This window comes from Anthonomus grandis, chromosome 12 (genome assembly GCF_022605725.1).
Source record: "Anthonomus grandis grandis chromosome 12, icAntGran1.3, whole genome shotgun sequence".
NCBI classification, from domain to species: domain Eukaryota; kingdom Metazoa; phylum Arthropoda; class Insecta; order Coleoptera; family Curculionidae; genus Anthonomus; species Anthonomus grandis.
Window position 1 is genome coordinate 10,276,402 of NC_065557.1, and position 22,127 is coordinate 10,298,528.

Consider the following 22,127-nt stretch of genomic DNA (forward strand, 5'->3'; position numbering starts at 1 on the left):
TATGCGGTGAATTTTATTTTCAACGAATGCTTTGAGCTCGAATGGTTTGAGTACGCACGCATATGCGTGGCTTCTCACCACATGCGTGTGCTAGTCTGTACGCGCCTTTACAATAACAATATCAATAGGTATCTTCAGCCAATCAGAGTGAAGTATACGTCTTACCAACAGCGCCTATGTCGCAACTTTCTGTAACTAGTTTTCGTTCATTTTTGGGTACACACGTTCAGCACACAGATCCATCTCCTTACGTCTAGTATCCTTGGAGCCTACCTTTATAACCCTAACCTCAAACTTCAAAGAAAAACAAGTCACGTAAACGTTATGAATCAAACAAATTAAAGATCTCAGAAAAATACTCCTAAACTGTGAAACCCGTGTTAATTTATCTTATCAAAATTATATCGTTATTTTTTACCCGTGGCCCGATCCACTCGGCGCTATCTTCCAACTGTCGGCAGCTTGTACGGTTACCGACGTTTTATTCTACTTTAGGTGCCTCTGCTGTATCAGCAGACAAGATGGTGAAAAAAAGTGCCTTGAGCCCCTTGGATCCTAGTTCTTTTTCCAGACCAGGTAAACCAACTTAACTAATATGAAAAATAATGATAACTGTATAACTATGACTTTCTAGAACTTGTCAAAGTAACTTCTATTGGACTTAATTTAAATGTAAACTTTGATAAGAAAGTTCTCTCTGGAACCGCTGAACTTGGGGTGGAGAGAGTTGATAAGAGTATTAATGAAATCGTAAGGCAAACTTGGACATTATTTCTATAAATATTTCATATTTTTTTGTTTTTTTTTTTAGATTTTAGACTCCTTAAAGCTTAATATTGCATCCATTTATGATGTCCAAACTAAGAAGCCATTAAAATATGAGTTAGGTGAACCTTTGGCTGAATATGGTTCGAAACTCACTGTGCAATTACCTGAATCCGATAAGTGTGGATGCAAGTGAGTGAGATTAAATTATATAATTCACTTTTCCCAAATATAATTTTTTAGTTACAAAATAGGTATTGATTATGAGACAAGCCCAGAAGCAACTGGTTTGCAATGGCTTTCGCCAAAAGCTACATGTGGTAAAAAGCATCCTTTTCTGTTTAGCCAGTTTCAAGTAAGTCTCTCTCTCTGTGGTTTATGGTAGTTTTTATAACTTTTTTTTTTAAATTTTTTAGCCCACACATGCTCGCTCAGTTATCCCATGCCAAGATACACCAGGAGTAAAGACTCCATATACTGCCACAGTATGTATATTTTTATTAATTATGAAATTGTTTGGCTTAATCCAGTAAAAGTAATCCACCTAATCTGAAGATTTTTATTGATCTCTTATCAATCATTTCTTATCAATTCTAATAAATTTGCTGTATTAAAGTACCCTTAATTTTTATTAAAAAGCAAAAACTTTCATATAAACTTTTTAATATCTGATACTGTTGCAATAAAAATCTGTACATTTTCTATTAGGAATTTTAACTTTTCATGTTTTCCTTTAGATTTCAGCTCCTCAAGAGTTCACCGTTCTTATGTCAGCCATAAGAGATGGCACAAAGCAAATGCATGGTGGAAAACTGTCCCATTTTGTACAGAAAGTCCCTATGCCTTCCTACCTGATTGCTTTAGCTGTGGGAGATTTAGAGTCCAGGGAAATTGGGCCTAGATCTCATGTATGGTAAGTCATTGCACCCCAAGTAAAAATATTAAATCTTTTAACTTAGAGCGTCAAGGGTCAAATGAAAGATATTATTTGTATATTTTGAATATAAACTTTGGCAAAAGTCATCAGTAAGTAAATGATTAAATATATAATAGAAATGACTTGCATTTTACACATTTTTTTTAAATTTATTGTTTATATTTTTCTTTATGGTTGATTGACTGGAATCTTTTAAGCTTATCACTGTAATTTAATGTCTGGCATTTATTGAAATTTTATTTATCAGTAATCACTGGATTAGGTTGACGGTTTAGCATATTCATGCATTTAGTGAGCTTTTTGATCTTTTATTAATTTTTTTTATTTCTCTTGGTGTTCTACAGAATAAAGTCAATAAATTTTAAAATAGTACTAATACATTGTTATGGGTAAAATAGTAAAAACATTACACTTACATAGATTTTAAAATACACTAAAAATAATACAAATACAAAGAAGTTGAAATCCCAAAACCAGCGCTGTTAAAAGGAAAGCACCTCAGTTCTCATTAGAGTATAATACTCCTCAAAGGAGTATAAGGTATACTCAGAAAAGAGGCTATATATCTTTGTTTTTTTTTAACTAAGTTCCTTGTATCCTATGTAGAGGTAAAACATTAGACAGTTTTATTCCTTTATTTGTTCGTAATCTATGTTGGCTTAACACCATGTTCTTTTTCTCTCATATAGTGGGATTAATATATGTTAAGCAAAATATATTATGAATTTTAGGTAGGTAATGAGAGAGTACAATATCATGATTTTAGGGGTTACAAGAGATAATTAATTTAACATTAACAATTGGTTGTATTGTGAATTTTTGAATTCTAAAATTGTTTTCAATGTTTGTATTTGCTCTACGCCATACTGCTATTTTTTATTCAAGTAAACCACAGTATTTTGTCACAGTAGTACCTTCATTAACAATTAATCAAGTTTTCTTTATGACATCAACTGCTGACAAAGCCAGTGATGGAATTATTATTGAACATCTACTTTTTAAAAAAGGAATAAATTTAATTCAAAATAAATTCTACACAAATTTGACCATCAATTAACTACAACTTTATTCGTCGAAAATTAATAGATAAGTGAATGGTTTAGAACAATTGAACTTGCGTCATCAATATTTTGGGGATTGTGTAACATTAAAATTGTTCGAAGCTCGCTAGGAGAGTTAGACATTAAAACAGTAACAGTTGTTAATTCAGTTTGCTCCATTAAAGCGTCTTTTGTACCTTGAGTTAGGGAATCATCAACAGCGATTTTTAAGGAAATGCGAGATTTTAAAATTTTTAATCTTTCTATAAAATCTAAAATGGGCTCTTTTCTAGATCGAGTTAAAAAATTTAACTGTTGAGAAAGTACTTGACGGTTTATTCTATCGCCAAATTTTTGTCTTAAGGCGTCTTTTATTTTGGGCCAGGTCGTTAGATCCGGTCTACAAAGTAAAAAATCGCCTGCTTCTTCAGTTAATTTAGAACATATTGAAGCAAAAACAAATTCTTTGAGAGATTCATCTACAGTGCCTATATAATATCTATTATAAAATTTGTCTACACTTGAAATAAAAAATTCTAGATGATCACTATTGCCTGTAAATGTTTTAAGAGTATGAGCAATCTCTTTTGCTGCTGTAAGGGTAGTCATATTTAATGAATTTGGTTCTAACGTTAAATTTGTTAAATTTACGTTTCTTAAAGAAATATTTGAAAGGTTTTGTGTAAGATTATCAATTTAACTATTTGACATTAAAATTTAACTAATATAACTTATCGCACTTTTAGTAAATTTAAAGTATACTTAATAATAAATTGCAAAAATTAAAAAAATAAATTCAAAATATACACACAACAATTATCATAAAATTAAATGGGAGTGGAAAGGAAAACTCACTTACGATTTTACTTCTCGCAACTGTGGTCTTCTTGCCTTGGGTTGGTTTCAATGCCTCAACAAACAGTTAAAACTGACGATTTCTTGGCTTCAGCAACGTTTTCTTGGACTGCTTGCACAACCAGGAATCTTTGAGACACCTACATGAACGACTGCGCCAGTGATGTCACGATGACAATTTATTAATATGATCACTTCACAAGAGATTAGTATCCATATGAACACCCAAGAACTTGATCCGAGAATCAGCCATCCTGCCTTTAATCTTATTTATTTATTTATGGGTCAGGCCCATGATAAATTTTTTATAAACCTAAGAATTAAAATTAAACCAAATAGACATATAACCTAAGTAGTAAATACGTAATTTTTCAGTCAAAAAAACAATACACTAGTATATGCTTTTACAATAAGAAAAAGACAAATATTCATAAAATAATACAGACATAACATACTAGACATCTTACATTTCACATGAACAAAACAACATTCTCAATATTCCAGTAACATATTACAGAGAGTCAGAGAGCTGTCGCCTAAATACACCTTTATTTGAAAAACATTCAAGCTTGTCAGCATACTAATTTGCAAGTCTAGATCTCCTGGGAGTGAATGTGTTAAAGCCATACTACTCTTGTATGTCAAGATGGTGCATTCATCTTAATCCTTCTTTTCAACTCACTGCTAAAACTCCAACTGCCAAAGGACATTTACTTACAGTGGTGGCCAAAAAAATAAGAGTGCCTGGTTTTATTTGAATATTCCTAATAATATATTGTGCTACATAGAGAAAAATACAATAACGATTTCGTATTTGTACAACATATGCCATCAGTGTTAAAAAAATAAATACACATTATTCTTTGCCAGTTTAATCTGTAATTATAAACAAATTATTTATTTTGTACATGTTTTATGGTGGACAAAAAAATAAGAGTATTTTTCTAAAATGGCCATAAAAAATTATATTAACAATGTACCGCAAAACAAACAACAGCATTAGATAAGCGAGTTAATACTTGGTAGAATAACCTTTATTCTTTAGGACGGCTGCGCATCTTCGTGGCATCGAATCGATCAACTTTTGGCATGTTTCAACTGGGATGGAATACCAAGCTTCCTGAACTTCCTTCTATACGTCTTGCTTATTTGTTGTTTTTTTACAAGCTACTTGGTTTTTCAGTGCAAGAATTGATGTGGTCACGAGACGATTCATGTTTTCTCATTTTCTCAGAAAGATGGTGTAAATCACTGATTCCTTTCCTTGCCCATTTGAAGTCCATTCTAGAGTCAGCTTTAAAAAACAACGGGAAAAGACACGGGAAACAGAATAACAAATTTCTTATTTTACATATCCACATATCCACTTATTTTTTTCATAAATATCCTTTGAAAATCGTCGGGTAAAAGATCTGTTCTCGGCTTTTCGCGTACTAGTTTGCGTTAAATTTAAATTTGGCAAGGGCCTTCCCAGTTCTTTAATTTTGACCTTATCGGCCAACGGCAGTCTATCAAAATTGATTTCAATAATATTATCTACAGTATTCATCATAAAACGTAAAAAAATCCTCAAAGCCAAATAGGTATAACGATACCACCAACACAAAAATCGATAATATCGACAAAAAAGTACCTCGTTAACAACGAATTGCCGATTAAAACGCGCCTTTCCTTGCAGAATAAAAACATCAGGCCGCAGAAAATCCGCGCCCTTATTGACCTTATGCAACCTGAATATTACAGGGCCTCGTGCATGCTCGCGCCGCCGAAATCCTACATCGGTACACGTCGAGGCGGGCGGCGCTGTTTTCGCGCGGCCCAGCCATATGATTCAATCTTCTCACGTGCGCACGTGCCAACGAGGACGAAGAGTTAGAGATAAGAGCGAATGTGATGGTTAGATAGGATTTTTTTAGTTTAAATTTTTACTTAGTAACACAATGTAAAATGTAAAAAAAACTGATGTCGCACATTGTCTTGGAAGGGCGCGCGGCCACGCGACCTTATGGAGCAACCGCCACTGGTTAAGGTCAGTCGATTGTGATGGTCATTCCAGAACCGAAACCCTATTTTGTGTAAACCATTGTTTAACCATCCGTACCGTACGTTTAAGGTCCTTATCTTGTTGATGCACCCACCTTTTAGACATATTTTCTTCGGCATATGGTAGCATGACTCTATCCAAGATATCCAAATAAATTTCTTTTGTCACGGTCTCTTTAATCCAAAATATGGGACCTACTCCATTGTAGGAAAAACAGCCCCACAGTTTGATATTTCCACCTCTGTGCTTAAATATGTCTATTGTGTTCCTAGGATTATATTGTTCATTCTTCCTTCTTCTAACGAATATTCTTTCATCTGATCCGAATAAGTTGATCTTCGTCTCATCACTAAAAAGACTGTTGCACCAATTTCTTTAAAAATTTTCATTAAAAAATATTCCTAATAAATGCCAGTCTTTGTTTTAAAGTCTTTTTGCTTAGAAATGGGACTTTTCTGGCCTCTCGACCATATAATTTTTGGTCTTGCAAACGTCTTCTTATCGTCCTAGTGCTAATGCTTAGGCTTCAGTTTCGCGTTATAGAGGTAGATGTGGAAAAAGGTTGTTTACTGATTTCGCGTACAATAAGCTTATCAGTCTTCCGTGTGGTATTTCTTGGACGGTCTCGATTTTCAAGAACATTTTCCGTTTTATTTTGTGTTTTTAAAACTCTGGAGATGACAAAAGGTGATTTTTTAAGCACATTTGCAATAAATGCATAGGATTTATTTTGACTTCTCAATTGCAAAATTAGACGCATATTGACCCTTATTTACCAACGCGATGCAACGATCTTGTTGAAACTGACTTGTATTTATGGAAAATATCACAAACAACTCTTATCTGAATAAACAGAGACCAAATAGTTACAATAAACAAATACTCTTATTTTTTTGTCCAAAGGATTTTTAAACAATGATGAAAAAAAACTTGCTTTTAAAAGAGAAAGCCTTCTTGGTTTTCGACGATTAAATGCCGGAAGAAAATGCGTAATATTTTATTTGCAAATTCCAAAATATAGCGAAGCTAATTCAGTTTGATATGAAATTTGATATGCACTCTTATTTTTTTGGTCACAACTGTATGTTATAAACATGCTCAATATGATTTCTACCACCAAGAAAATTTGTATGAAGAAAACAAGATGAGATATCATTAACATAAATGTTAAAGCGTAATGGATCTAGATGAGAACTCTGTGGTACTCCAGAAATTTGAAAAATCTCTATTTTGGTTTTACCTTCATTAAGGACCTCCCTATTTGGCACAAACCAATTCTTGTCCATTAAGAGGATATTCTCAAGAATATATCTGCCGGTTTTAATTTTTATCCAGTAAATGATATTGAACTACTTCAGATTGTATCGCAGATTAAAACTAGAACCACTGGCGTAGACAGTATAAATATTCAGTTTTTGAAATAATACATTATATTTATCCTACCCTATTTAACACAATTATGAAGATGTGATCTTAATAATTTTGTTAAATAGGATAGCAAATAATTTACAGAAAATTTATTTGCAAATATGTGGAAGAAAGCGCTTATGCCACTACTAACTGCGTCCTATCAGCATTTTATCTATGCTGTCATGAATTTCAGAGAGGGTACTATAGAATCAATTAAGTGAATATCTTTAAAAAAAAAGTAATAAAGGAGTATGACAGGTGATATTTTGAATAGTGGGATAAGGGAGGAACCTTACTTTACTAGTTCTTTTAGATTTTTGCAAGGGGTGTGAGAGAGTCGTTTGTGATATAGTTTTATTAGCTATTTTACGTTATGTTGGTGTAACAATTAATGCTGTATATAATAAGTATATAATATCTTAAAGATTGAAGTTTCTTAAGACCTGAAGGCCTTTGAGATATCGAAAACAACACTTAATCCATTAAAATAACTGTGTGTGATTAATTACGAAAATATGGCTTTATGTCAAACAAAAATATTTAAAAACCCGTACATAGGACTGTCTTACACAAAATATAATTTTTACACATGCTTTAATTTTTTTATTTAAATTTAATTATGGTATTAATTAATATAATAATATAATAAATATCATAATATTTTTAAAACATGTTTTTTTTGTTTCCGTAAATAATAGAGTGCACCAAAGCACCACCTTTTAGGCAGGGCCGTGGCTAAATTAAGCTCAAATTTGTCGTTGTTTCTCCCAATAACTGAAAATCAAAGCATTTTAAACTCCTCGCATAACTCCGACCTATTCTAGTTTACAAAAGGCTGTTTTATTTTTAAAAAAACTTGTGGTGTTTAGGAGTGAGAGAGAAATAATAGAGGAGTGCGCCTACGAATTCGCCAATACGGAGCACCAACTCAAGACTGCCGAAGACTTGTGCGGTCCCTACGTATGGGGCATATACGATTTACTAGTTTTACCACCCAGTTTCCCTTATGGTGGCATGGAAAACCCTTGTTTGACTTTTGTCACTCCCACGTTATTGGTAAGATGTGTTTTGATTGGCCCTGTAAATATGCAGTTAATTTATCATAGGCTGGGGATAGAAGCTTAGCAAACGTGATAGCGCATGAAATAGCTCATAGTTGGACCGGAAACTTGGTAACTAATAGAAATTTCGAACATTTCTGGCTCAACGAAGGTTTCACGGTTTTCATCGAAAGGAAAATTAAGGGACGACTCGAGTCCCCGCAAAGTCAAGATTTTGACGCGTATACTCATGTTACCGAATTAGCTGAGACAGTGAGTATTCGCGTTTCATATTTATTTTTGAAGGGATGGACACTATATATTATAATATTTCCAGATAAATCTGATGGGAAAAACTAGCCCTTTAACCAATTTAGTCGTGAAACTGGACGATGTACATCCGGACGATGCTTTTTCTATTGTGCCTTATGAAAAGGGCCAAACTTTCTTGAGGTATTTAGAAACTGTCGTTGGAGGACCAGGTAAAAATTAATTCCGTCTTCTTTATTTTTAAGTTTTTTGATAGACGGTTTTTAGTATAAAAATACTAATCCTTAAGGGAGTGATTTTAAGAAGGTTCAAATAACCTTCCTAACTTCTGAGCTAAACAATGTTTTAAAGTGTTAAGCAAAATATGTTTTTTTTTTTTTTAATTTTAACTTTAATAAAAATCTAGATATATTTATGCAATTTTCGCTTAAGATATTTTTTGACATAAATTTTTAATAGATATCTTTTAGAAAATAGTATGTATGTCACTGTTTTACCTTTAAGGAAGATTAGCATCTTATTCTGAAAGATCCTGCATATTATTTTATATAAATAAGTGTTGATGTATGCTATTTGAAATCCTAATATCCTAAGTAAGATCCAGCCCAAGTAACAATTTTAATTTCCATAAATTCGCATTATTTATGTAAAAGGTTAAAAAATTAAAAGCGATAGTTGCAGTCAATGTATTTCCTACCAAGTTCATCAAAGCTAAAATCTGAAGTCAGGCACTGATACAATGCCACTGCATTGCATAACAATACCATGAATGGTTATTTCTATTTGTTATTAGAATAAATAAAACTAAAATATACTACAATAACAAACTCAAAATATATGAAAATAAGACTTTATCTAATAGAAAGTTTAAGTTTTGTAATTAATTTGGTCAGGTAGGGTAAAAAAAAATGTTTTCCTCTAAGAACAGATTTTAATTTTATCTTCTGTACAATTTGATCTATCGTAATTTCTGCAAGACCAGGAATAAGGCATCTTTTTATCTTGTTTTCTAAAGCAATTAATTAATACAGAAATGTCAAAAAATATTAATTTAAAAAAATCCTATAAAAAATTGATCAAAATTGAGGTTTTGAATTTGGATATGACAAAATCGTTAACCAAATAATCTTCTTGGAGACCTTCTTCAGTACTAGGGTTGTTTGACCTGATTATTGTTGATTGCTTCCCAAGTTTCGTAGTGTTACATATTTCCCAACTCGATTTAATCGTTCTTATATTGAACATCAAAGCCCAATTCAACAGGCAAAGGTGAAAGAGATTTACTTACATCTTAATTTTTTTTGATTTGTCTCATCTGAAACGGACGAGTATCACTGTCCATAACATTTCTTTATTATTATTTATTTTTTTATGATTAAACGGGAATAAATGGAAAAGTGCTTTAAAACCTTCAATTGCCTGCGATCTTAAGCCAACAAATCCTTGAGCAGTGTTGGAAAGAATGTCTTAGGTAGCATGCTGTTTTTTATTTTTCGCTTTTCCAAGAGGACTTTAAGGGCCGAAAATAAGCGACATATATGTAAAGACTGTATAGATTAGTGGAAATTGCAGATAGTAACAGTAATAATAATAATAATCTTTATTTAGTAAAAAAATGCTACATGACATATCAAAATTAAATATAAAAAATACAAAGCTTGTTTAGTTTAATTTACATCCATACACACACACACATAATTCCACAATCGATGTTTGATGTTTTGATTTGGTTGCGCTCGGGTCGGGTTACGGCCTTGTTGACTCAGCCAAAATAATGCGGTCCCACACTGTTTCCATGGCTGCACGTTTTATCCGGGTCACCAGGACAATGACGACATCCCGACAACCTAGAAACACACCACCCTTGTGCGTCAGACCATGACCTAGATATGGATGCATACAAACTAAATATTTAAAATTAAAGAAAATTTTACAGTATAATTAAGAATACAAAACAATCACTTACATATTACCTATTTACAGAAAATTAAAAAAATAAAATAAAATCTGTCGTAATCGGGAAAAACTACATTTTTGTGGTTATACTAACATTAATATTTTGTTAAGACGTATTTCCTTAGTAGCCTTTTGAAGAGGTTAACACTATTACAAACTTTTATATCATGTGGTAATTTATTAAACTCACTAAAGCCTTTGCAAAGAATAGAATTTAGCAATTGGTTGGTATTACATCTATTAACTAAAATAAAATCAGTACAGTTTCTTGTGTTATAATTATGGACGTCTCGAAAAATTGATAATTTATCAGTTAAATATTTTGGCAAAAGACCTTGTTTTAATTTAAATATAAAAAAAATTAACATTAAAGGCAATCCTTTGTTGAACAGATATTTAAAACATCTAACATAATTTTAATAGGTGTGTATCGGTTGCATTTTAAAATCATTCTCATGGCTCGATTTTGAATTTCCTCAATTTGGTTGATTTTATACTGAGGCAAATTATATAATAATGTTGAAGAAAATTGTAAATGAGGAAGTGCAATGGCATTGTATAAAGAAAGTTTAGCATAAAGTGATAAATTTTGGCCCACTCTGTTTATAAATCCGACCTTTTTTGAAAACTTCCTCATAATGTAATCAGCGTGTGAATGAAAATTTTAATTTGAGTTCAGAATTGTTCCCAGGTACTTAATATTTTCGTCGTACAACAATCTTTCACAGTTTATTGTTATAGCGATGCTTTGGACATCTAGTGAACTTGTTTTAGATTTTTTTGCAAATATGCAGAATTTAGATTTAGTGGTATTTAAACTTAATTTGTTTTTACAAAGCCAGCAAAATAGATTTTTAAGTTCATCATTTATGTCCTCTATAATTTGTTTTAAGTAATATATAATAACATGGTATCGTCTGCAAATAAAACTATAGAACATTTTTTTGTTAGTCTTACTATGTCATTTATGTACAACAAAAACAGTAATGGGCCCAACACTATTCCCTGTGGTACGCCGTAATTAACTATTAGATATTCAGATAAAAAATTATTATATTTAACTTTTTGAACTCTGTTGGACAAATAAGATTTAAACCATTTTAGATCATTGTGTTTTACACCTATGTTTTTTAATTTTTTTAACAAAATATCCCTATTTATGGTCTCGAAGGCTCTTTTAAAGTCCAGAGACACAGCCAAAACGTAGTTGTCAGAATCTATAGCTTTAAGAAATTCATCACAAATATTTACAACTGCAGACTCGCAAGAGTGATTTTCACGAAAACCTGATTGGTTGGGCACTATTATTTTGTTTTTGTCACAAAACTGCACTAATTGGTCTTTAACGCACACTCCTAGTAGCTTTTCGTAGATCGGAACTGTGTCAATAGGTCGAAATTCACTATATTTTTTTGTGTTTTGCACTTTGGGAACTGGAATGACAGTCCACTTTCACCACCCCCGACGTTTTTTACGAGTAGATTTTTAAGAATTTCCTTCATCTTGGCCATAGATATTCTTTTAAAATCTGTAAAGATTAGCTGTTGGAATCTCGGGGTTTATCTGAGTTATGTTGTGCTGCCATATATTTTGAACAATTAGGTCAACAACATATAATGAATGTTGTTACTTTCGCTTTCTCTTACTATACTTAAAGGTAAGAGTTTAAACTGTTTATCTAAGAGTACTTTGTCACCATCCATTTTTCTAAAACATGAAAGGAGAATAGTAAAAAACAAATTCTCAAAAATATTTGTATCAAACAAAAAGACACCTCCTGAATAGTTATATTTTGCTCACTCCACCCTTGATAGGAGTGTTTTTCCTTATAAACCACATATGGCGGAAGCAAGGTGCCATTACGCGCAATGGCAAACATTTCCGTCGAATTTGTTTTTGAATTATCTATAGCTCTAAAAGCATGTTTGCTCCCTTTGATTGGGGGTGAAATACTTTCCAAGAGCTTGGCATGAAACCATATTTTTTTGTTAAATTTACGTCCTATAAGTTTGATCCCTACCGTTTCCAAGATTCTCAAAACGATAGTATATACAGGGTGTCCCGTAATTAATTGGACATAGGTTAATGTAGAATACCTGACAAGAAAATAAACCGTTTGAGCTCAATATCGCTTAGCAAAATGTTATTGGTTTTCGTTCTACAGGGTGTTAAAACTAATTTTTTACCAAAAATTTATTGAAATATTTTGGAATCCACTGGACAGATTAACCTAAAATTTGGCGTACTCTTATTATTTGGGATGAGGAACACGAATATGATATCTATTTTGTCATTGCCACTAGATGGCGCCACATACAACAACATTGAGTGATTAAAAAGGTCATAACTTTTTTGACCTCCCTGTACGTACATTTGCGAGTGAAAATAATAAAACAGCATTTAATTCTAGTCAAAAAAGGTATACTTCTTTGATCTCCAAAAAGTAGACCGTTTTCGAAATAAACGCATTTTTTTATTAGGTTGCATATGAACACTTAATCTAAAATTTAATTAACAACGATAAAATTAGAAAAGGCTGTTGATTATAATAATTGTTCAAAATGTTCACCATCCACCAGAACACATTGTCTAATTCTTTTATTTAAATTTTGCCTGACTCCAAACAATGATTCTTCTTGGGCCCTGATGGTATTGACTCCTTCCACAATCTTTTGCGACAATTCCTGACGGTTATTTATGTTATTTTTATACACAAGTGATTTCAAGTAGCCCCAGAAATAAAAATCTAAGGGATTAAGATCGTGACTACGCGCAGGCCACGGATATTCACTACCTCTACCAATCCATTTATGAGGATAAATTTCGTCCAGGTAATTTCTGACTTGCAGTGAATAATGTGCCGGTGCACCATCGTGCATATACCAACTGTCACGTCTTAAATTTAGATAACGTTCTCCATTCAGCTTAGCTGGCAATTTAAACGGTACCACAATACAATCCCCAAAGATACCACACCAAATATTTATTGAAAACTTATATTGAAAATGATGTTCTTGGAAAGCATGAGGATTTTCCATCGAATAGATATGATTGTTACGCTAATTAAAAACACCTCTCCTTGTGAACGTGGCTTCATCCGTAAATAAAATTTTATTACAAAAAAATGGATCATTCAATTGGCGCTCTCTTAAAAATTTACTGAATTGGAGTCTTGCAGGAAAGTCTTGAGGAAGAAGATTTTCAACTGGAGTGAAATGATACGGATACAGTTTTTCTTGGCGTATAATTTTGGACACCGAAGATTTCCTTACACCAGTGGCTGCCTCAATACGTCTTGTGCTGGTTTCAGGATTTTCGATAACACGAACCAAAATTTCATCTTCCATATCTGCTCCATTATCCTTGGTCTTCCCGCATTTACGTTTTTTGAACGAAATGAGCCCGTTTCGCCTAATCTATCGTACAACGCTTTAAATGTTTGATGATTTGGCTGTCTTCTATCCGGATGCAGATCTAAATAACGCTGCGCTGCTCTTCGACTACGAAAATTTTCTTGAGCATATACACATACCATATCCCGCATCTGAGCATTAGAAAAGTCATTGTGACGCGGCATTTTTAAGCGAAAATAACACAACAAGAACACGAGCTTTAGCCAAATTAAAGACTTACTTATTAATACTTCACCTTGACAAGTTGTAGTTATGATGTGTTCATCCTAAGCAAAGCCTACTTTGTAAAACTCCGATAATAATTTGTTCATACGCAACCTAATACAAAAATGCTTTTCGATTCTTTTTTGGTGTAAAAAAATTCGGTGAAAGGGTGAAAGTAAAAAGGGTGATACGAAAAAGGAACTGAAAATGATGAATGATGAATATGAACGAAAAAGGGTGATAGTACTACTCCTAAAAATAATAAAAAAAATTGGATAATGCATATTAAGGAAGTTAGGGGCACCGAAAGGGTGAATTTAAAAAACGAGTTTTTTGAAATTGTAGGCTTAAAAAACAAGAAGAGATTTCGAAAAAAATCCTCTGCCATAAATTTTAACCCTAAATCAAATGGTGATACTAAAAAATTATTTGGAAAATCAGCAAGGGTAGGGGGTTGTTTCGTGAATAACTTATTTGAGGTTATTTTTTTTTGCAACGTGGATTTTTCGAAAACTACATTCCTTTTGCTACAAAAAAGGTACTCTTGTACCTTTTTTGCGGGTCTTTACAGGTCAAACATCAGATTATGATGTTCTTATGCATTTTACATAAAAAAAGGTGCTCCCAGTAAAAATCGCTAACTATCACCGTTCTTGTGAAAATTGGCTAAAAGCAAGTAATACAAAAATCAATATTATACTTAAAAAATTAAACCTGTGCCGCAAATAAAAAAGAATTGTCTTGAAAAAAGTTGAGATAGCACTTATTAATTATTTGGTAATAAATTAACTTAAGGCATTTTTAAATGTAATAAAAAACAACATATCAACGATTTTATAAAGGTAAACAAATTCTTAAACAAGAGTTTCATAAAAGAGACATCATATGCTCCTAAAGAAAAAAATGAGCAGAAATTGAAGTCTTAGAAAAATGGGGTTAAATTTACCAATATGCCCCTGGTTTCCACACCTCTGGATAAAATTATTTTTGTTTAGTAGGTTTAAACGGACTAACAATAATTTATGTTCCAAAATTGGTTGCGGTGGCTAAAGTAGTTCCGAAGATAAAAAACGAAAACTAGTTTTTAAAGGTTATTCAAAGAGCTCTAGCTGCCTGAGGAAGGATTTCTGGACCCATGTTCATATGAACTTCTTCTTTTTTTTTGACGTTTTCTATAGTGTTGTAAAAATCCGGATTAATTCAATATCCGGACAATATTGATTCGGATGAATTGAAAATTCGGTTTTTTCATCCGCTCGATGTCTCGCCCGTTCGGCAAATTATGCCATGTTTTGGCGTTCGGGCTCGATGCTCGACCGTCCGATAAACGTTTTTTATAGCTGTTTTTCGAATATAAGGTATGCATTATGCAGCCCATTAGAAATTTCGTTTTTACGGATATCTACATGATGTTAAAACTAAAATAGCTAATTATGTATGTAATAAATCAAGTGTATTTTAAACGATGCAAAATATCAATACAAAAATGCTTTGTTTACAAAAAAACTTCTGAAGGTCAGGCGACCCTTAAAAAGTTTGGGCGTTCTCGTATTGTTTCTAAATGAGTACAATAAGGATAGATAAAGCAATATTTACACAAGGCCCCGCGACGATATTGCCGATTGCCGGGTTATTTGTCCGGACGATTTAATTCGGATTTTCTTAGCCGATGGAACGTGGAACTTCGTGTCACTTCGCGAGCCTCGTACAAGCTTTTATTTCATTGTCGGTCTAACGGGCGGCGTGTATCCGGACGATTTAAATATCCGGATTGATTCGGAATAATTTGATATTCGGATTGAACGGACGATTCATCCGGACTCTTCGCATCACTAGTTTTCTATCTATCTTAGAAGTTTGTAATATGATCAACGGAACACCCTGTATACATTTTTAGGAAGGTTAATAGTGAAAAAATGGCTTTAAACCAATCTTCATCCTCAATAGGAAAATGTAGTAATACCAGTTGTTTCACTGTAATAATATTACTCGTTGAATAAAGATAAACTATTATTAATTCCTAGAATATTATTTATAAAACCATTAAATTGTAACACTAAATTTGATTTTGATATGATAAAATCTTTTTCTTTCATGTTCTAGCCGACATGGAAGAGTTCCTTCGCACCTATTTCTGGAAATACAAGTATCAATCAATAGACACGGACGAATTCAAGAAGTACTTTGAAGAGTACTTTAAAGACAAGCCGGCTATTAAGGAAATTGATTGGCAAACTTGGCTCTACACTCCCGGAATGCCAATCGTCATTCCGGAGTACGATAAAACGTTGGTCGTGGCTTGTGACGAATTTATTGATAAATTCGTGAATTGGAGCGGAGAGGGTCAAATGCCGGTTGGAGACCAAGATAAGGAAAAGTTGTCCACTTTTCAGGTAGTTTTTTGATGTGAATATCCCTTATTTCATTTTAATTTAATGCAACGTTAGCCACTCTATTATTTAGACTAAAGATTTTGAAAAGCTTTAATGGAAGATTCTTAAAACGATAACTGATATATTAAGAATTTAACTATGAGACTGAGAAATTCTTTTTTGATGGGTAACTAAAGATACTTTGGTCATCCTCCGCTAAATTTACTTGAAAAATGTTAATCCGACATGTTTCGGACACATAACATGTCTATCATCAGGGATAGCAAATTAAGGGGTTCCCTCAATACATCTTCTAGGATGGATCTAGTGCCTCAGACAAGGTTAAAACGACTCTCAGTCGTTTGCCATTGACCTATTTACTCCACTGCAAGAATGAACTATTTCTTCAAATCCTTTTTTGCTATTTAACATATTTTAACAACAAATTTCTTTCCTTCAGGTAATCTACATCCTTCAAAAAATTTCGGAAAAACCAGCCCAGAACATAGAAAAACTAAAATCCCTTAACGCTCTGTTCGACTTGGACAATGTGAAAAATTCCGAAATCAAATTCCGTTGGTTGAGGATTTGCTTGAAAGCCCACTGGGAAGAAAAGGTGGACACCGTCCTTAGCTGGATCAATATCGTGGGAAGAATGAAATTCGTCAGGCCACTTTACAGGGATTTATACAGTTGGGAAAAGATGAGATCCCGGGCTATCGATAACTTTAAGGCCAACAGACAGGGCATGATGCACGTCTCCGCTTATACTTTGGCCAAGGATCTACACATTGACGAGTAGTTTTATTTACTTTTTGGTTTGTCTTTACCCATGATGTGCCTTTTATTAAACTAGCATTACTTTTTTACGTCATTCCAAGTATGTTTTTATGGCATAAACTGAGGTTGATTACAGGCTGTTTAATTTTGTTTTAAACAAATACCTATGCAATACGTCTTAGCTTTATTATATTATTCTTTGACAATGTTTACATATTGATTTAATATATGAACTTACGTTCTAATGTGCATAATTTAATTTGTGTATTTGTCTTTTATTACTAAGCATAATATATATTGTTTTTAATATTTACAACAGTGTTTTTTTTGCATTTTGGTTTGGTCACTTTGGTTTAATTTTTTAGCTTTTTACTTATCAGTTTTCTTTTGTTAACGCTAAATAGCCCCAAATTTTTCACACAACAGGAACCTATCCTAATCATAAACTTAATCTTGTTAACCATAAGGTGAATTGTAATTCTAAGATCACGTCTGTTATACTTTAGCAAAGTACCTTATACTGACAAACTTTTACAGAAATATAATTTGCATGTTGACTATATTAGTAAAAAGATAAGAAAAACTATTTATAAATGTATTAACTACGAGAAATCATGCCCTAGATAATCTCTCTAGAATTGTGGCATAAGAATCTGGGTGGTGCCTGCAGCACAACTTTATCATACTTAATAATAACCGAAAAATATGTACTAAAGGTTATATATAAAAAACCAAAATGTTTCCCTTATTTTCAGTTTACTTGTGAAGAGTGTGTCCCTGATCATAAGAGAAAGTTTGCCTAAGAAATATACTAAATTACATGAAAAATAGTAACACTTATAAATAAAATTATCCCTGCGCGAAATCATATCACAAGGTCTGTTAAAAATCAACATATTTTTCAAAACAGGAGGGACCAAAGAATATTTAATTTTCTATATATAGAAACTAACTATACATAGAAAGAAACTTTTCAATATTAGTGCAATTTAATGAATCAGAAATAATCGTGAATTAACTTTGTTAAAATTCCCTTTCCTAAAATGAAGAATGCTATAAATGTACATACAATAGTTAAAAATCTTTTACTTTCAAGTGGCTATTTTTGTATCCTTGTCAAAATAATTTTTATACGGCAGTGAAATCCGTTGAACTTTCGAGTATTGTATGTTGTCGTAAAATATAGGGTGATAGTGTAATGTTGATCTGTTGTAACTTCATAGTGTTGATACAGGATGCATTGCAATATAGAGTAGTTATTTACTATAGTATAAAAAGTAAGTATAGGTTTATAAGTTAGTCTCGACAAGTCAAATTCTGTGTTTAAATGTGTTAATTTTTAATAAATTTAAATCTTTTATTAGAAAAACTTGTTCGAGAAACTATCCTTTATTCGCATTACGTCTATTTAAAATCAAATCACAATTTACTTCAAGCAATATTTTTTTCAGATTTAGCAATACCAATAATGATTTAATCTGTGTATGTACAAAACATAAAAAAATACTTAATTGACACAAATACTTACATGACAATATACCATAAGCCAAATTATATATTAATGGGATCCGTAATTCATTTACTTAATTGATGAACGTCCAATCAATATGCATTTAATTAATTACAAATTCTAAATTTAAGGATTAAACTTATTAACTAACAATATTAAAAAATATCATTGGTTGAGAATTTACTTTTTTTTATTTATCTATAAATAATAAATTTAAAAAATAGTATCAGATTTATAATTTTGGCTCATGCAATACTAAGATTATATATAATAAGATAAGGCTTTATATAAATAACTAAGAGAAGTATGTAAGGAGGATTCGGTTTTATGTTTCACAAGCAAAATTTCTTTGAGAGTTTACTGCAGATTGTAAATCTAAGATCCATAGGCTTAAAACAAGCTCTTTTAAATCTACTTGGCCTTAGAAAGATAAAAATTTTCTGTTCTCACTAGACCACTCTTTGATTCTTAATTTATTTATTTATTTATTTACGGAATCCATTTACAAAAGTGTTACATAGCATACCCATACAAACATATATGTGCACATGTTGACATGTGCACTCATGTGTTCTATCAAAAGGTTTATGAATGCTTAGACCTGGCAATACCCAGAAAGAAAGTTAAAACAGGCACTCGAAAACTCAACAGTTTTCCAAAATACTTCTCTCAAGAACTAAAGAAAAATATTAAGTTAAAGACACATCTGCATAAATAAATTAAAAAAGGCACTGCCAATTTTCAAATTAGGAATGAATATAGCAAAATTAGAAGTACAGTGAAATATCAAACTGCAGATGAGCTTCGAACTTATCATGAGAATATCGAGAGAAATGTCAAAACTAACCCACATAGCTCTTGGGATTTTGTCAGGTCTGGGCGTTCAAGACCTGGTGTTCCGGCTGAGGTATGCTATGGGGAGTGTACTGTTAGCGGTGCTCAGGAAATAGCTGACACATTTGCATTATATTTTAGCTCTGTATTTCAACGGTCTGAAAAACCTAACTTTGATAAATCTAGTGGCAACTTTTCATTCTCCAAGATCTCTGAAATGCGAATTCAGGCAGCCATTAAGAGATTAAAATCAAAAAAGGCCACTGGCAATGATAGTATCCCCTCATACATTTATAAAGGTTGTTCTGATATCTTGTGCACTCCATTCAAAAACCATTTTTAATTTGTGTCTAAAAACAAACACATTTCCAGAAGTGCTTAAATATGCTTTGGTTACTCCAATCCTCAAATCAGGAGATAATTCTTTGGTTGACAACAACAGACCAATTAGCGTTCTTAATTCTCTCGCAAAAATTTTTGAAAACATTTTATACCAAGATATTTTGAGCTCTTTCATGAATAAATTCTCTCAGCAACAACATGGATTTCCACCAGATGCCTCAACTGTCACCAACCTCAGCACTTTGACTGAGGCAGCTGCCAATGCAGTAGATAGCCAAGAGCAGCTAGATATTGTCTTGACAGATTGTGCAAAGGCTTTTGATCGGGTTAACCATGGGCTGTTGGTGAATAAGTTGGGTAAATTTGGTTTCTCGCTGGAAGCATGTAGGTTTATGGTATCTTATCTTACCGGAAGGCCTCAGCAAGTTAAAGTTGGTAAAAAATTGTCAAAAATATATATAGTAACATCTGGGGTGCCTCAGGGATTTGCCAAACTGTATAAAGCATGCTAGATGTCTCATGTTTGCTGATGATTTTAAATTATTTATGCACATAACATCTCTTGTTGATTGTCTTGAGCTGCAAATTGATTTGAACTTGGTTGCCCAGTGGTTCAGAGAAAATAAAATGTCATTAAACATAGATAAATGTCAAATTCTAACCTTCACAAGAAAAATGCAATTTATGAATTTTGATTACAAAATTAATAATTTATCGTTAACTAGGAAAAGTAAATTTAGGGATCTTGGAGTCTGTTTTCAAACAAATCTCAAATTTAAGCAACACTATGAAACTATTGTAAACAAAGCATATAAGCTTCTTGGTTTTGTAATAAGAAATACAAAACATTTTAAAGAAATAAAATCAATAATAATTCTGTACAACTCACTGGTCAGACCGATCTTGGAGTATGCCTCAGTTATCTGGGCACCTAAAGCAATGGTGCATATTAACATGATTGAAAGGGTCTTATATATTAAGGGTCTTATTATTATTATTATGGTCTTGCATATTAATATGATTGAAGATTTTTAAGATACCTGTACTTAAGAACACATGATGCATATCCTTATATGATCTCCTATTATAGTATGCTAATTGAATTTAAAATGGTACGATTGAGCGTTAGGCGTAATATGAATGATGTCTTATTTATTTACTACATAACTAACAACTTAAAATATAAGAACTGTTCTTTAATTAATCATCTATCTTTTGCTGTTCCTAAAATCAATTTGAGAATAAGAAATAACAATCTTTTCCAGTGTTCACCCTCAAGTTGTTCGCCATTTAATAGAATGATGCAAGAATGTAATAATTATATACAAAAATATGATATAGATCTCTTTAATATTAGTATTCGCCAAATTAAGACTGATTTTGTATCCTTATCTGATTAATCATTTACTTGTTAATCTGTTCTTTTTGTTTTTGATTTTTAATTGTAAGTAGGTGTATTTTATTAAATGTTATTAGTTTTAGTGTAGGTTTAGTTTCATCATTATTATTGCTTTTCCTTTTTCTTTCTGCAAGCCAGTAAGCACTCCCACATATAATTACATTTCAAATGTGTTTGTAAGAGTATAAATAAATAAATATATATTCAGCTACAAAACTATCTATAAATCAATGGAAGGTGTAGATGAGTTAATTAATTAAAGCCCCTATGAAATAATATTCTTTAACTGTCCCTTAAAAGATGTAATCCTAGAGTCAAAAAAGCTTATCTGTCCTGATACAGACCATTCACTTCGAGCCATTCGTGTAATTGGCTCATTAATACCATAATTGGTATGGTGGAATGGGACTGAAAATATTTTTGATTGTCTATTCAATCTGGAAGGCACCCTAAGTTTAAAAAGAGACAATAACTCGGGACAATCTATAGAAGCATTTAAAACCTTATGCATAAAACATAAGTCGAGTAATGTTCTTCGTGACTCTAATGTGGGTAAGTTCAGGTTATCAAACGCTAAAAGCAGCCACCCTTAAAAATTTATTTTGAGTTTTTTCAATCTGCTCAATGTAGCAGTTATATGACGGGGACCACACAGTTGAGCCATACTCCAAGATGGGCCTAACAAGAAAGCAATAAAGTAATCTAAAAGTAAACAAAGACAAATCAGTTGTAGACCGTTGGATAAAACCCAGCATTTTCATTGCCCTACCAGTCACCTGATTGATGTGACTTTTAAAAGACAACCTGGAATCAATAAATATTCCTAAGTCAGAAACCTCTGTTTTGACATCAATTGCTACATTATTTATTTTATAAAGAAAAGCAATAGGGTTTCTTTGCTTAGAAAAAGTAATCTTATGGCACTTATTGATATTAAGGGACATTCTATTCAAGTG

General features: G+C 32.3%; 1 protein-coding gene across 1 annotated transcript; it reads left to right on the plus strand.

Annotated features, from left to right (window-relative positions):
• The first annotated feature begins 288 nt into the window (after nucleotides 1-288).
• Nucleotides 289-17,402, plus strand: LOC126743038 (leukotriene A-4 hydrolase). Its single transcript, XM_050449962.1, has 11 exons — nucleotides 289-576; nucleotides 635-750; nucleotides 812-957; nucleotides 1,009-1,120; nucleotides 1,182-1,250; nucleotides 1,503-1,678; nucleotides 7,921-8,107; nucleotides 8,158-8,364; nucleotides 8,429-8,573; nucleotides 16,038-16,327; nucleotides 16,767-17,402. The coding sequence occupies exons 1-11, from the start codon at nucleotides 522-524 to the stop codon at nucleotides 17,106-17,108; spliced, it is 1,845 nt and encodes a 614-aa protein (XP_050305919.1). The 5' UTR covers nucleotides 289-521; the 3' UTR covers nucleotides 17,109-17,402.
• Nucleotides 17,403-22,127: the final 4,725 nt, after the last annotated feature.